This window comes from Paracoccidioides brasiliensis (assembly GCF_000150735.1).
Source record: "Paracoccidioides brasiliensis Pb18 unplaced genomic scaffold supercont2.7, whole genome shotgun sequence".
Lineage (NCBI taxonomy): Eukaryota > Fungi > Ascomycota > Eurotiomycetes > Onygenales > Ajellomycetaceae > Paracoccidioides > Paracoccidioides brasiliensis.
The window spans coordinates 578,396-593,180 of NW_011371364.1; the positions used below are offsets into that span (position 1 = coordinate 578,396).

The 14,785-nt window shown below is 48.5% G+C and overlaps 8 protein-coding genes across 8 annotated transcripts; 5 read left to right on the plus strand and 3 right to left on the minus strand.

Moving 5' to 3' along the window:
* Positions 1-262: 262 nt before the first annotated feature.
* On the plus strand, positions 263-1,554 carry PADG_05878 (prephenate dehydratase PHA2; the record flags this gene model as incomplete). Its single annotated transcript, XM_010762945.1, has 3 exons — positions 263-328; positions 425-719; positions 833-1,554. The coding sequence occupies 3 exons, from the start codon at positions 263-265 to the stop codon at positions 1,552-1,554; spliced, it is 1,083 nt and encodes a 360-aa protein (XP_010761247.1).
* A 724-nt stretch (positions 1,555-2,278) lies between these two features.
* PADG_05879 (eukaryotic peptide chain release factor subunit 1) lies at positions 2,279-4,163 on the minus strand (the record flags this gene model as incomplete). The annotated part of the gene is made up of 5 exons (XM_010763152.1): positions 2,279-2,316; positions 2,407-2,493; positions 2,684-3,812; positions 3,885-3,934; positions 4,043-4,163. The coding sequence occupies 5 exons, from the start codon at positions 4,161-4,163 to the stop codon at positions 2,279-2,281; spliced, it is 1,425 nt and encodes a 474-aa protein (XP_010761454.1).
* A 1,208-nt stretch (positions 4,164-5,371) lies between these two features.
* On the plus strand, positions 5,372-5,785 carry PADG_05880 (uncharacterized protein; the record flags this gene model as incomplete). Its single annotated transcript, XM_010762946.1, has 1 exon — positions 5,372-5,785. One exon carries the CDS (start codon positions 5,372-5,374, stop codon positions 5,783-5,785), a length of 414 nt encoding a protein of 137 aa, XP_010761248.1.
* A 1,242-nt stretch (positions 5,786-7,027) lies between these two features.
* On the plus strand, positions 7,028-9,361 carry PADG_05881 (uncharacterized protein; the record flags this gene model as incomplete). Its single annotated transcript, XM_010762947.1, has 7 exons — positions 7,028-7,173; positions 7,258-8,261; positions 8,321-8,449; positions 8,519-8,616; positions 8,695-8,725; positions 8,783-8,816; positions 8,959-9,361. The coding sequence occupies 7 exons, from the start codon at positions 7,028-7,030 to the stop codon at positions 9,359-9,361; spliced, it is 1,845 nt and encodes a 614-aa protein (XP_010761249.1).
* Positions 9,362-9,829: 468 nt separating this feature from the next.
* On the minus strand, positions 9,830-10,819 carry PADG_05882 (25S rRNA (adenine2142-N1)-methyltransferase; the record flags this gene model as incomplete). Its single annotated transcript, XM_010763153.1, has 1 exon — positions 9,830-10,819. The coding sequence occupies one exon, from the start codon at positions 10,817-10,819 to the stop codon at positions 9,830-9,832; it is 990 nt and encodes a 329-aa protein (XP_010761455.1).
* A 742-nt stretch (positions 10,820-11,561) lies between these two features.
* On the plus strand, positions 11,562-12,111 carry PADG_05883 (60S ribosomal protein L25; the record flags this gene model as incomplete). Its single annotated transcript, XM_010762948.1, has 2 exons — positions 11,562-11,935; positions 12,024-12,111. 2 exons carry the CDS (start codon positions 11,562-11,564, stop codon positions 12,109-12,111), a joined length of 462 nt encoding a protein of 153 aa, XP_010761250.1.
* A 608-nt stretch (positions 12,112-12,719) lies between these two features.
* On the minus strand, positions 12,720-13,104 carry PADG_05884 (uncharacterized protein; the record flags this gene model as incomplete). Its single annotated transcript, XM_010763154.1, has 2 exons — positions 12,720-12,889; positions 13,005-13,104. 2 exons carry the CDS (start codon positions 13,102-13,104, stop codon positions 12,720-12,722), a joined length of 270 nt encoding a protein of 89 aa, XP_010761456.1.
* Positions 13,105-13,530: 426 nt separating this feature from the next.
* On the plus strand, positions 13,531-14,241 carry PADG_05885 (U2 snRNP complex subunit BUD31; the record flags this gene model as incomplete). The annotated part of the gene is made up of 3 exons (XM_010762949.1): positions 13,531-13,702; positions 13,837-13,971; positions 14,051-14,241. 3 exons carry the CDS (start codon positions 13,531-13,533, stop codon positions 14,239-14,241), a joined length of 498 nt encoding a protein of 165 aa, XP_010761251.1.
* Between the last annotated feature and the right edge of the window lie 544 nt (positions 14,242-14,785).

Genomic DNA, 14,785 nt, shown 5'->3' on the forward strand with positions numbered 1-14,785 from the left:
TGAGTTCGTTATAAATCCACGCCATATACAATAAATAAACAATTCTTGCCGTGTGATATATTTGCGGGGAACATTTTCAATCTCTCCGGCGGTCGGGCTTGATTCAATCTTCAAAGAAAAATATTTAAACTATCGCAACTTCTGGCGATCTCTAGAAAGGGGTTCTTTTCAGTTCTTAATAATACTCAATTCTTATTCCCTCGAAGAGAAAATCATATATACAGAGTTTTAATTGCGCGGGGTATCTGCACCATCCCGCACTATGTTATCTCCCTCCAAAAGCCTGCGGGTGACGTTTCTCGGTCCGCTGGCTTCATTCTCCCACCAGGTCAGATATAAAGATGCAGTTTTTATATATGCAATCCCAATTACAATACCAACTTCCGTAGGACGCCTCAAAAAAAATTTAAATTAATATCAATAGCAGGCAGTCCTAAACCTCTTCCCCACCGCTTCGTCCCCCTCTCAGTCCGCCAACTCAACAACCGCTACAACCCTCCTCCCAAAACCCTCCTTCGCAGACGCATTTGCTGCAATCCAATCCAACGAAGCTGACTACGCAGTTATTCCTTTCGAGAACTCCACAAATGGCTCTGTCGTACAGACTCTAGACCTCCTCGCCGACCGCGATGGCCGCTACAATGACGTCGTCGTGTGCGGGGAGTATTATCTAACTGTCCACCATTGTCTGCTTGTCCGCAAGGAGGATGCTACTTCAGGTACGTCCATGTCTATACAGCATTTATATCACGCCCCGTCGATGTGCGACGAGGAATCTAAGAATATTCATTTTGTATTACTAAAAACTAAAATATCTCCCAAAACAAAAAAGACGCCTCCCACCCCGAAAGAATTTACCCCCGCATTTCAAAACTCTACACCCACCCGCAAGCCTGGGGCCAATGCGAGTGCTTCCTCTCCAAACACTTTCACGGCGTTGAGCGACAAGATGCCCCCTCCACCTCCAAAGCCGCAAGCATCGTCGCAAATACCGGCTGTGCGCTACGTGACGTTAACGGTAGCGGCGAAGGCATACAAGCCGCAATCGCCAGTTCCTTCGCCGCCACATACCACAACCTATCCATCCTCGCCACAAACATCGAAGACCGCGCAGGCAACACGACACGCTTCCTCATTCTGCGGAATATTAATAGTGAGTGCACGAGGAGCGGAGAAGCGGATTTTTATCCACCAACGCCAAGCAGCGCAAGCACCGCAACACCACCAAAGCTAAAAACCCTCATCTCCTTTATGATCGCGCATGAAATCCCCGGCGCCCTCGTTGATGCGCTGACAATCTTCCGCCGCTACGGACTCAATTTAACCAGCATCATGCCTCGACCTGGCCAGATTCGGCCGTGGCAGTATATTTTCTTCGTTGAGTGTGAAAGGATTCGCGGCGTGCACGAGGAGGATGTGGTGGAGAGGACTATGCGGGAGTTGGATGGGAAGACGAGCTGTTGCAGGGACTTGGGGAGTTGGGGGGATCGGTTAGGGGACGGGAAGGGAGAAGAGGAAATCGGCAAAGGGGAGGGAGGAATAGAACGAGAATGAGAATGAGTGATATACCCAGCCAAGATAGACTACTGCAAGTAGTTTAATCGTGAATGGGTGAAACTGAATGAATGATTGCATATAGCTATAGTTGGGGTTCCTCTTTTTGTTGTATTTTGACCAGAACCGACAGCACCCTGGATGCGACTGTAATCCCAGATGCTGAATGGGTCCCCAATCCATCAAACATGGGAAGGAAACTAAACAGAGCGAGAAAAAAAACTTGCATCACATAAATGGAACAAAAATTTACCTCCGAGGAGTTTGAATGACTGGATTTTGGAGGGGTTTTTGCTGCTCCTTGATATATTTTTCAGAGAGGTATCAATCACCAGTACATGCCTACCAGAGAGAGCGATTGGTGTTCAGCGAATGAAGGTTTAAGCATGAAGAAGGGACAAACAACTATAATAATGCATAATAAACTGCGGGAAGACAGACGTAAAGATAAGAGACAATTTAGAACCGATAAATATCTGGAAACCTCCATTCCCTCCCAGTGAACTAGCCCGGCCGGTAGTCACTCTGGCCATTGGCACATAATTTGCTGTGAATGGAGATGAAGTATCGATTACAGCATTGGATGATTGAAAGAAGAAGAAAAAAGGGAAAAAAAAAAAAAAAAAAAAAGGACTACACGCCTCCCTCGGGCCATTTTTTCGCTCGGTAATCCAGCGGGTTTTGATAACAAACGGCCTCCTCTATTGTTTATTTTGCAGACTGTTTAGTTACTCATAGCTACATTTCGGAGCTTGGATGGCCCTAGAATGATTGATTAGATTTAATTGGACGTTCAAAGAGCAGAGAAAGGGGAATGAGAGGGAGAAAGTGGCTTTAGCATTGACGACATACCTCTGAGAAGCTTCGTGTTGCATTGAGCAGACGGACCTAAGGCCCGCATGACGGCTACCTGGTAGCCTCCTTGAATGGCATTCTTAGCTGAACTCAAGGGACGAGCCGTCAGAACATCCGTTGAAGGAATTTCTGGGCAGTTATCCTCGCTCTCCGCGAGGTCACCAAACCGTCAATCTGTTGAGACACGGAGCGAATATAAATTAGTTTAATTTCTCGAGAAAAATCATAAATAAAAAAGGAAACGAAAAAAAGAAAAAACGAAAAAAATGCGTACCGTCGTAAAATTCGTCCTCGGATTCATAATCAGCAAGTTGCTCGAAGTTAACTTTGTAGCGGAGAACAGCTCCAATGCCGCCAAAGCCCTTGACGAACTGGTTTCCTTCGCTGGATCGATCGGAAACAAACTCCAGCGTTGCACCGAAATCTTTGTAGTGCTCGGCTAGCCACTCGAGGAAGGAGGCTTGCTCGACAATTTCCATCTCCTGGCCTGTTTCCTTATCCATGAACAATTCCCGGCTGGCTTCCTGGGCCTTGGTGGTGTGCAGAATAACCTGTTCGCCAGTGGATGCTTTGAGAACCCACCGGGTGATGTCCAGATTTTCGAAAACGATCAATGTCTCTGCAGCACCCAGCTCCAAGGCCTTGAGGGTGTCTTCCACACCGTAACAGACCCTGCCGCTGTCCTGGCTGATCTCCTCGAAGTATTTGCCGATGAGTTTCTTCTCTTGGATAAACTTGACATTTCCGAGAGTCTCTGAGGCAAGCTCAATAGCTTGGTTGAAGCCATTCTCACCACCATAAGAAACATCGACGACCTTGATAACCTTGGATTGAAGGCGGTTATCAAACATGTCGGACTGGTTAAGGTCATTTTTGAAATCCGCAGATCCAGCAAGGATGATGCCGGCAACGTTGACTTTGTCATTGGTGATGAAATTCTGCACAGCAAGCTCGGCAACTTTACGGACGTAGTTGTGGCGCTTTTCTTCTCGAAGACGCGCAAAACGCAAGGCAGACTGACCACCACGACCGTGCTTCTTGGGCAAATCGACGGAGAATTTATGGACGACGTCCCTTGTGTTTCCGCTGAGGGTTCCAAAAAGGGCGCCATTGCCGTCCATGATGATGAACCCGAATTTCTGGTCTGACTCGAGTAGTTCGCTTAGGGCCTCGGTGTGGAACTTGTTGTCACAAAGGTAGAGGGAGGTATTGATGGGCTTGAACGGTTCGAAGTCGATGTTAATCTTGCGTTCCTTTCCCTCGGACGTGATGATTTCACCACAGTAAATGACAAGTCCATTTGGGGGGACTTTTGTGTAGAGCTTGAGGCGCTGTTGGGTGGAGGTGATAGCGGACAGGACGGAGAGACGGTTGACACGCGACTTGATATTGGATGCCGTACCCTATATGAACGATGTTACCGTAAGTATTTACCTTTTCCATCCAACTCCTGGGGAATGGAACTGGCAGCATACGAATTCTTCAGCCAACATCTTGGCTGCCCGTGAGACCTGATCCTTGGGCGCTGCAAGGCAGAAACATTGAGTCAGTCTTAGGAGGGACTTCTTGTCCGTGGGAAGGGGATGGAAAGAAAGAAAAAAAAAATAGACAAGAGGCAAGATCTGCAACTCACGGATAATCAGGGAAATCATGGACGTCCCGTTCCCACGAGCAGCCTCGAGACGTTTAATCAGTTTTTTCACCTTCCATATCTCGATGTTCTTCTCCGCATCGTTCGCCTGAACCGCGCTCATGGTGGGCGACGGTGGATGTGCGACCGGAGGGGGGGCGGTTTGGGGTGATCTAAGTATCAAACTAGAATTTCGACGATATAAGCCACAATTCCAACGGCAGATAGATGCAGACGTGAAAATATATACTTGTATAGGGGTGAGAAAGGACTCACCTTGGAGCCGGTCACCTTGCCTCAGACTGAGGAGATAGAGAGGTGGGAACAATTTTCTCAGCGGACGGGTTGTTATTGTGTGGGGGGTTGTCGAGGTGGGCTGAAGGAGCGATGACATAAGCAGGATGTTCAGTGTCCATTCCACGACTGGATGCGCCACAGCGGACTCGCATTTCGTTCTTTTCTTTTCTAATAATACTATTACTACGGAGCACATCCAGGTGAAAAGGGCGCGGGGCAATTTATTGGGTCTAGTTGTTATTAAATGGCGTGTGTGTTGAAGGGGAGGCAGCACCGGTTAACTAATCATCATCATCATCATCATCATCCTCGCGTTGAGGACCAGCCTGAATCGCTGGTATCGATATCAACAACACAGCTGACTTTGACTGCTGACTTTGACTGCTTTGCTCCTCTTGACAGTCCGTCATTTCAGATCACTACTCCTTGTTCTCAAATTTCTTGGCAAAATCTGCTTCGGATCGATCAGTTGTCTGGCTGATATGATTCGATGTGAAGAACCCCCCCCCCCCCCCCCCCCCCGCTCTCCTCAGTATACATAGTCTCCTGATTGCCATCCATCAATTGAATGCGATCGGGTCCAAGATTGAAAGTACAGTGCAGACAGAGAGACCAGCAGCAGCAAGGCATATTCGTTAGCATATTTATCCACGGAGATATGTTCTCCGGGTGGAGCAGAAACTAACAACATATTTACTAGCTCTCGTGAGGAGGAATACGAATTGTTTCCTGAACCGAGTTAGGTTTCTCAACCCTACGGTAAGCCTGTCCGCGTCTCTGGAGGAACAGACGTTGGTGTATATATAGCTTCACGGTTTCCACGGAACTTTGTAGACTCTATTGCCTGAAGAAAATCGCTATCACAGCAAGAAGTCCATGAAAACCATCTCTCGCGACTCCAAACCCTCGTTGGCCGCCTGATCGATAGCGGAGCTGCATATACCTACATATCGACATACATCTATGCCTCTTCCCTGCAGGCACACGGGCATCAAAATCAAATACCAAACTATACCCCCACCAGTCACCATAGCCATGACACCAGACACCCCAGCCGCAGCCGCAGCCTCAGCAGCTCAGACCTGCCTACATGGCCTCGACGTCTCCTCCTTCACCGACAGCGACGGCGTCATCACAACAACCATGAACGACCTCCCGGGATATCGCGTAGTCCACGTCCTGGGCGCCGTGTATGGCTTGACGGTGCAATCGCGCAACTGGGCCGCGAGCATGGGCATGGTGTTGAAATCCATTGCTGGCGGCGAGCTACCCATGTTCACAACGATGCTGTACCGGGCGCGCAACGAATCGGTTGGTCGCATGGTGGGTGAGTGCCTTCACAAGGGCGGCAATGCGATTATCGCGCTCCGGTTTGATACGAGTGATCTGGGTGGGTTTTTGCAGGTGTGTGCATATGGAACTGCTTGTGTTGTTGAGAAGCTTGAGTAGATATATGAGATATACACATACGCATCTTGGAGACTTGGAGTGGTTCAAGACAGGGAATTCTTGTTGGATGGTGGCTTAGACGGTTTACATAAGAACTGGTTGAAGTGCATCGTTGTGGCGACTCGCTCCCTTTCTGTTGTTTCTCTTCCTCTTCTTTGCATTTTCTTCATTTCTTGCAGTGTCTTTACTTTCCCCCCTGTGCTTGGGGGGAACTCCATGGAATATTCGGAGGACTACGGAGCATCCTGTATTTAGTTATTAGAGGGAATCGGCGGGTTGAGTCTTTTGCAGATTAGATTGTATGTGTCTGTGCAGCCGCAGTCAAACTTGGATCAGTAACTTGTGCACGGGTCAATCTGTCAACCAACACCGTAGTTTTGGCAGAACGGTTCATTGTAACTACTAACTTGTGGATCTAAATCAGATAACTAGTTACTCCGTGCCCGATTGCCAGAACTTGCAGCCAGCTCGAACAGGGCAACGGGAAACCCTGGGTCTGACACAATCAATTCACCAGGTTCCTGAGAACCGGGTTTGGATTCCCTGCGCAGTTTGTTGAAGGGAGCCATGTGACATATTAAGCAATTCCCTCCCTCCCCACGGTCTGCCCTGGAACCATGGTCCTTGTTCGCAGGGACGGATGGATATACGGGCGCTCCAGAATCTTAAATTGCCCCGACCGCCGCTCTTTCGACGGGGGCAGCCAGCTGCGGATGCAGATGCGGATCTCTACTCCGAAATCCCCTTGAATCCAAATCCTCAGCAAGATATACAGACATGTTCAACAACCCTAATTATCTCCACCTTTAGCCGACACCAGCCCTATTCTTCTAGTCTATTCATCCCACAATATATATATATATATATATATTGCATGGGTTATCGCCACCTGTGGAGTTCGCTTGATAGACGGGTTTGAGTGGTGACTACTGGGGTTGGCGGCCTTAATATAGCTCCACCACCACGTCGAGAAATAGTTTGTGATTCTTTTGTTTAGATATACCCATATCTGTCAGTCAGGGGTCTTCTTGTGTTTGGGGATGTTTCTTTTCTCTCTTGCTTTCTAAATACCCCTTCTGCGTTTCTCTGGGAGGCTTTGTCCTTGGAACGAGGCGTCGCATTCCATTTTAAACCGATACGTTCGTTCGTTTCCATATCCTATCCAAAATTCCCTTCCGAAGTGCTGTGGATACGTCAGAAAGGCTATCTGGAGCGGTAGAGAGAGGACAGCCCAGCTCAACCATGAAATTCCGGGGCTCTAGAGATGCCTCGCCCTCAGGCTCCCGACCATCATCACCCTCCGCATCCTCGAATCCTCTGAACATCACACAACATGAACACCACCTCCCCCACCATGGAGCTGACGATAATGATTTACGAAGACGGTGGTACGTTCATTTCGTTTTTGCTCTTGATGGTATCCGTTCGCGTTGTCCCAGGTTTACAGGCAACATTGCTGACATGAGTTGTAGGCCGTCTGACATATCCTCAAGGAGGCAATCGGTCGCTGGACCTCTTAATAGCTTGGACAACTTCGCCCGGTCATGGCAGAGAGCGGCCCAATTCCCGGAGGTTACTCCCCGTCGACCATCGTTCTTCTTGGCCTTGCCTGATGACGAGGAACGTGGCCGTGATTTGCCCGTAGATGAAACCAGACCTCTTTTGGGTCGGCCCTCTGCTTCAGGAGAGCACGTGCCAGAATCACTCTGCGATGATGACGATGTTGCAAACTCTCATAATTACGGAACTAGAGAGGGAACGGAGCACAGGCGACCTCACCTGGACGGTGGATTTGACGCATCTGTGCGCACAACACCACTCCTGGGAAGAAGCTACGACGCATCGTATGGAACAGCAAGTTCGACTAGAATCAGCGAGTCGACCCGACTACACGCCGCCCAACTGCACAGAGAGCACCACTTTATCGAAACCAATACCGACATCATAGACGCTGACGCTGATCGGGAACCCCTCGTCGTCAAGCGCATCCAGCACCGAGATGGCTCCAAAGAAACCATTATTGTCGGCCAATCCACCGTTGCCCAGACCATACTCAACTCCGTCAATGTCCTGATCGGAATAGGCCTGCTTAGCTTACCCCTCGGCCTCAAATATGCCGGATGGGCCATCGGGATTCCTCTGCTTCTCTTCTCGGCAGTGGCTACTGCATATACGGCCAAAATCCTCGCAAAGTGCATGGATGTAGATCCTACCCTCGTCACCTATGCTGATCTGGCATATATCAGCTTTGGGCCCCAGGCTCGTATCATCACCAGCCTGCTCTTCTCCTTGGAACTGATGGGTGCATGTGTGGCTTTGGTTGTGCTCTTTGCAGATAGCATTGACGCTTTGATTCCGGGACTAGGGGCCCTTCGTTGGAAACTGATATGCGGCGCGATTTTAATCCCGCTGAACTTCGTGCCCCTGCGACTTCTGAGCCTGTCGAGCATTTTGGGCATTTTTTGCTGTACTTCTAGTAAGTTAAGGAATACCCATCTCGAAATAACAACAATGTGGCTAACAGTTCGTAAACAGTTGTTCTGATTATTTTCGTCGATGGTATTATCAAGCCGGACTCTCCAGGCTCCCTCCGTGATCCTGCCCCGACATCCCTCCTCCCTGGGAACTGGGGTGCCGTCCCGCTTTCCTTTGGACTGATTATGTGTGAGTCTAGCCACTTCGATTACGCTGTCTTTAACATTGTTACGCTAAACATGAGTCCTTTACTGCCAGGTCCCTGGGGCGGCCACAGCGTCTTCCCAAACATCTATAAAGACATGAGACATCCCCGCAAGTACGGAGAGAGCCTTTGGATAACTTACATCTTCACAGTGAGTAGTAGCCATGCATTTGAACCCTTAAATCAGCTCTCAATTTTCCAGAATACGCTAAACCATACCCTCTATTAGCTTTTCCTGGACCTGGCCATGGCGACAGCCGGTTGGCTCATGTTTGGTCCCGATGTTACCGACTAAAGTTCACATAACATCCTCACAGCCGATACCCTAACTGGTTGTCAATTTGCATTGTCGTATTCATCGCCATCATTCCATTGACGAAGATACCCCTCAGGTAAACTATATATATACTAAAAATGCCCCCCCCCCCCCCCCCCCCCCCGCGCTCCTTTCCAACCCCGACTAACGCGATCTAACTGACCTTTTCCATTCCAGCTGCCGTCCACTGGTCAGCACAGTCGAATCACTCTGCGGCCTCCACAATACCCCCTCCCGCAGCCAACACCCTCAGAAGAAAGCGAGGAATGCGAGAAAGGAGCCAACCCACCTTATCCGCACCACTGTCCAAGTCACAGCCCGCATCGCCACAATCGTCCTCATCACCTACATCGCCATTGTCTTTCCGTACTTCGACCGCATCATGGCCCTTATCGGTGCAAGCCTGTGTATCACCATCTGCATCATCCTTCCTATTGCTTTTTATATGAAGATTTTTGGATCCAGGATTAGTTTTCAGGAGCGGGTTGTGGATTGGTTGTTGTTGATTGTTTGTTCTATTATGGCGGTTGTGGGCACGGCGTGGGCATTTATTCCTAAGGAGAATATTGGGTTGAAATGACAAGGGTCAGTGGACGTACGTGTACGGTAGTGGAGTATGTGTGAATGCTACGGGATGGATAAGAGAGAGGGCAGGGCTGGTGAGGTTGGGGAGTAGTGGCAGCAATGAGAGCGCACTCTCCTGTTTTACGGAGCTTGTGGCTCATTGGGATGGTCAATGAGATGTGTATGATGGACAAATGGGTTGAGGAGAGTTATTAATTTGGGCGTCAGCTGCGAGGTGTGTTTTTATCTTTAATGTATTGATCACTTTTAACGCTCTTTTATTTGAACAGCGGCCGAGACGGGCTGTGGAAGGGTATGATAATATAAGATAGACCCCATAAAAGATTAAGTAATGGAGGTCAAATCTTGTTTCTTAAGTGTTTCCAAGAAGCCGCTAGAGTTTCTTCTCCATGTTCTCACTCCATCGGCAGCACATAGACCTTGAATTCTTAATTCATCACCCTCTCACAATCGTCAATGTTTATTAGCAGAGCGTAACAGTAAAATTATTCCTGTTCCGACCTGGGTTAAGCATTTCTTTCCTGAACACCATAACTTCGTCTTTCATCCCTTCTTCATCTCGGGGACTATATTCCCAAAGATAAAATATAAGCTTTGACGTCAACTTCCTTTGCGTCATCTGATATCCCAGGCTTGACATGATAGCCAGCAGGCGCTCTTCAGTAAAGTAGCGTGAATTCAGCACACATGCCGCCGGCAAGACAAGGAATAGGCAAGGCGCAAAGGAGCTATTATGAAATAGCATCTCACCCGCAGTCTCTCCCCCGGATACCGACGATGCATCTCCAGCTGCAATCCCTTTACCAATTCCCATAAACGGCGCCAAAAACGTCGTAGTCCGCTTAAGCATCTCCCCCCTCCCTGCTGGATCTGAGACATAGTTCAACACAAGCGATAGGCTAATGATATGAAACTTCTCGTTTTCGCAGACGGGCAACGGTCGTTGCATGAAATCTTGCTGCAGGATCCCCTTCTCCCGCGAATGCAGATCGATCCGTGTCACATCTAGCGTCCCAACGCACGAGCAGGCGTTCACAGTACTCAGCGCGCCTACTTCGAGTAGCCGTAACTTACTCCACCTATCTTTCGAGTCACCACTCTTCTTCAGCGTCCGCAACACGGGGGTTAACCACTCCACAAGTACTTTACTCGAATCCCCACCGCGCTCCTTTGACTGGCCCTTCTTGCTAGCCAGCTGATAGCTCTCGAGTCCACCAAGGGAAGCAATTTGCCTGTCCAGGTCCTGGACAAGAGCCTCGTTATTCTCTGCGAGGGCGCGGGCGCGGGCTTTATGCAACTGGTGGTGGGAGCGGATTAGGGTTCGCGTGGCCTTGGCAGAGAGGGAGGCAGCGGGTTTGCTACTGGCGGTTGGTGGGCGGCCATGAGAAAATGAACCGGGGGTTCTCCTTTTGGTTTTGGTTTTAGTTTTGCGACGGGGGGAGTTTATTGTCATATTGTCATGGTATTCCGGGAAGCAAAAGAATTGCGGTACGTTGGGACATCAGATTTAAGGATCTGGGTCCTTCGGCATTGCTACAGACGAGACATGGTGTAGGTAATTGCACTAGTCTCTGACTAGCAATGAACTCTTTCGCCTGTTCCAAACTTGTGTACAATGGAGATACATCGCAACAGTTATTGAGATGGGTTTGGGGATAGATTGAGACGGTGTCTGTTTTGGGAATGGCGCCCACTGCGAACAGACCCATCACGTGACGCACACAATCTCGGGTTTTCAAACTTAGCGAGAGTTCGACAAACCCAAGAGAGCAGAAGATCGAACCCACCCACGACGACAACGATAACCACCAGCCAACGCAGCCAATCGACAGCTATGGGACCCAAGTCGGATACTAAGAAAGGTGAGGATATGTCACCCGTGTTGCTTTTGTTTGTGTGGACTTTTTGAGCCTGCGTTAAGGAAGGGGAATGGAGGGTTGCGGGGAGCAAGCAAATACACACACGATCTATGTCAATGAGAGCTTCTTTCGACAGTCGGAAGAAAGAGGGGAAAGAGGGAGATAATGAACCTCGGGGATATGTTGGAATCAATTTCATTTCTGGTCAACGAGATATGCTGACGGTTCTTGTCGAAAACTATAGCCGCAAAGCCCAGCGCCAAAGCTGGTGCTGCTGCGAAGGCGGTGCTTAAGGGTGTACGTTGAAAAATAATCCCTTCTCTTTTTTTTGCCACGATGCCGGGATATACGAGCCAATTGGGACAATATCACGACGAAAAGGCAACACGACATGTACTGAGACTGGGTATGCAACAGGTTCACGCGCACAAAGTTCGCAAGATCCGGACATCAACCACCTTCCATCGACCAAAGACCCTCCAGCTCTCGCGGTCGCCCAAATACCCCCGCAAGTCAATTCCTCATGAAACCCGCCTCGACCAACACAAGATCATCATCCATCCCTTGAACACTGAGAGCGCCATGAAGAAGATTGAGGAGAACAACACCCTGGTATTCATCGTCGATGTGAAGGCCAACAAGAGACAAATTAAGCAGGCGCTCAAGACGCTTTATGATGTCGATACCGTCAAGATTAACACCCTCATCAGGTATGTTGTTCGACGCTCAAGACGAAGGAGGATTTCCTCTGATTTGCGGTGGGCTTTCTGAGTTTCTAATTGGTTCATTTTTGTGTAGACCTGACGGTTCGAAAAAAGCGTTTGCGAGATTAACCCCAGATGTCGATGCTCTTGATATTGCGGCGACGAAGTTGGCGATTGTTTAAAGCGGGTTATTTTCCTCTTTTTCTCTGAGTTCATGGATGTTTGTCTGTTGAAATTTCCTTTTAATTTATTAAAAATTACTCAATGGCTGTTTTAGTTATATTGAAATGCTACGGTCACTTGAGACGTGAATAAAACCCCATGTTTTCTGTTCTGTTTTATAATCATATAAGGAGTTCCTCTCGAATAGAAACGACTACATGTAGAACTCGTCTGTCGCCCGATTGGATCAATAGAGTGGAATATTCAATGAATGGTTATTTATCTGTATCAACATTTAAATATAAACACTATCCATAACCAGCTAAACTTTTAACATGTTTAAGAAAGTAGACCAGGCAGATCCCACATGCATATTCAGCATCGTACAATGCAAGAAAGAAAAGAAAGAAAGGAAGGAAAAGGAAAAGGAAAAAAAATACCTTCGCCCGTCGACTTCCCAAGGCCTGTCCTCCCCCCTCCAGCTTCCATTCTTCTCCCGCCTCCTCAGCCTTCCGCCCTCGCAGTCGTACAATCCAGCATATATAGTCCATCCATCAAAAGTCCGGACGCATTTCCACCCGAGGAAACCACAATAGACCAACAAAGTCCATACACACAATGACCTCTCCTAATGGCTGCCCCTCAACGTCTCCAGATGCTTCAGCACGGCATTGCTGGTGTCAATCCATCGATCAACGCAGTTCTGAGCACATGACTCCTCGCTACGGTCAAGGGTTCCTCCGGACACTCTGCCTGTGATACATTTCTTCCAGCACATATCAGCCAGTTGGTGGACGTCTGTTCAAAAGAAATGGAGTTAGGATATGTTTATTGTTTATATCTGGCCGTGGAAATATATGCGTGTGGATGAAGGAGTGAGGGCAAAAATGGATGCAAGGAAATTAGGCATTACTTGACTGGATAGTAGCCTTTTGCGCCTCGTTCGCGACGAATTGCTGCACCTCCCTCCGGTCCGCTTCGTTGAGTTTAGAGACATCGATTTGGGAATCCATTGTATGTATGTATGTATATTGATATTTCTTTTCTTTCCAGAATCGCAATGGGTAGATCGATTTAAGGGAACGGCTATAGTAAATTTTGGAAACTAGCTTGGGTTGGGAAGACTGGAAATAATAGTGGTCGTATACTCCGTTGATAAAATATCCGAAACTGCTGAAGCTGCTTGGATTCTTTGTTTTACGGAGGTTGCAGCGACAAGTGCCATAGACGGTGAGAAGTGGCAAAAAGATCCAAATATTTTACCTCGTCTCGTCCGGCGGCCTTTACGCTTTGGAAGAAGTAAATAACTGGCAACACAGATCGATCAACCTCCTCCGTATCCGCTCATTTCACCAGCAACAGGAGGCTCCCATTAGGAAAAGGAGCTTATCAACTTTCTGAATTCGTCCGCCTCCCACGACGAAGCTCCGCCACCCACCATGCCTCCCATCCGCGCCTCACGGAACCGCAAACCACCTCCAGACGGCTTCGCTGACATCGAAGACACCCTTCTCGAGTTCAGCAACAAAATGAAAGATGCAGAAAATGCCTCGCACGAGGGCAAGAAGAGACACGAGGTCCACTGGCCGATATTTCAGATCAGTCATGCACGTATGTTTAACCTCCTTAAACCCAGTATAACAACTATCATAAATATGAACACGCGTATACGGGCAGCAAATGTTAGAAAACTGTAAAAATATTGCAAGAAACAAAAAGCTAATGAATATGATCTCTCATCTCAGGATCTCGTTACATCTACGACCTCTACTACGAAAAGGAAGCCATATCCAAGCAGCTGTATGACTGGCTGTTGAAAAATAACTACGCAGACGCCCTCCTCATTGCCAAGTGGAAGAAACAGGGTTACGAAAAGGCATGTACTACCCCTATACATACTTCACCTTCACCCATCGTCCTTCTCTCATTCCCATTCCTCACAAAATGGAACTGCACAAGCTAACCCACCCACCCACGCATCCAGCTCTGCTGCCTTCGCTGCATCCAAACCAAAGAAACAAACTTCAACGCCACCTGCATTTGTCGCGTACCCAAAGCCCAGCTTAAAGAGGACCAAATCATCCAGTGTGTTAGCTGTGGGTGTCGCGGGTGTAGCAGTAGCGATTAAGACAAGAAGGACCCCGGGTTGATAGAGGCGACTTTCATTTATAAAACTTTCTCTCCCCGTTTCCCCCTTTTTTCACCCTTATTTGATCACCATCCCTATTGCCCTGTACATGTGCCCAACGTCAACCAGTTTTGCCGTTGGCGGATGGAAATATGGGGACGGAATGTTGTACCCCGTGTAGAGGCCCGGGGGTGAGAAAGCAGGGGAGGGGAGTTGGGGAGAAAGTGCGGAGTTGCCGTTCGCTAATGATAAACATAACGATGAATACCAGGGCTTGGGCTCGTGGAGGAACAACCAGTGACCTTTTCTCCTATTTACCCTACGATGTGAACCCTTTGATTCGTGACGTCGGTCATTTTTCCTTTCCTTCGGCGTGGGATTTTTGGGACTAGAACTGGGGAATTCTGGTTTGGGAGATGGAAAGGGATTTCTATGCGGAAATTTGGGGGAGGGGACTGGGATTTATTGAGATATGTGGGGATGGGGAAACTCAGAGAGGGGAGTGACCAATGCGAATGGCGAACGAGCGGGAATGGATTGGAATGAGATGGGATTATTGTAACTTC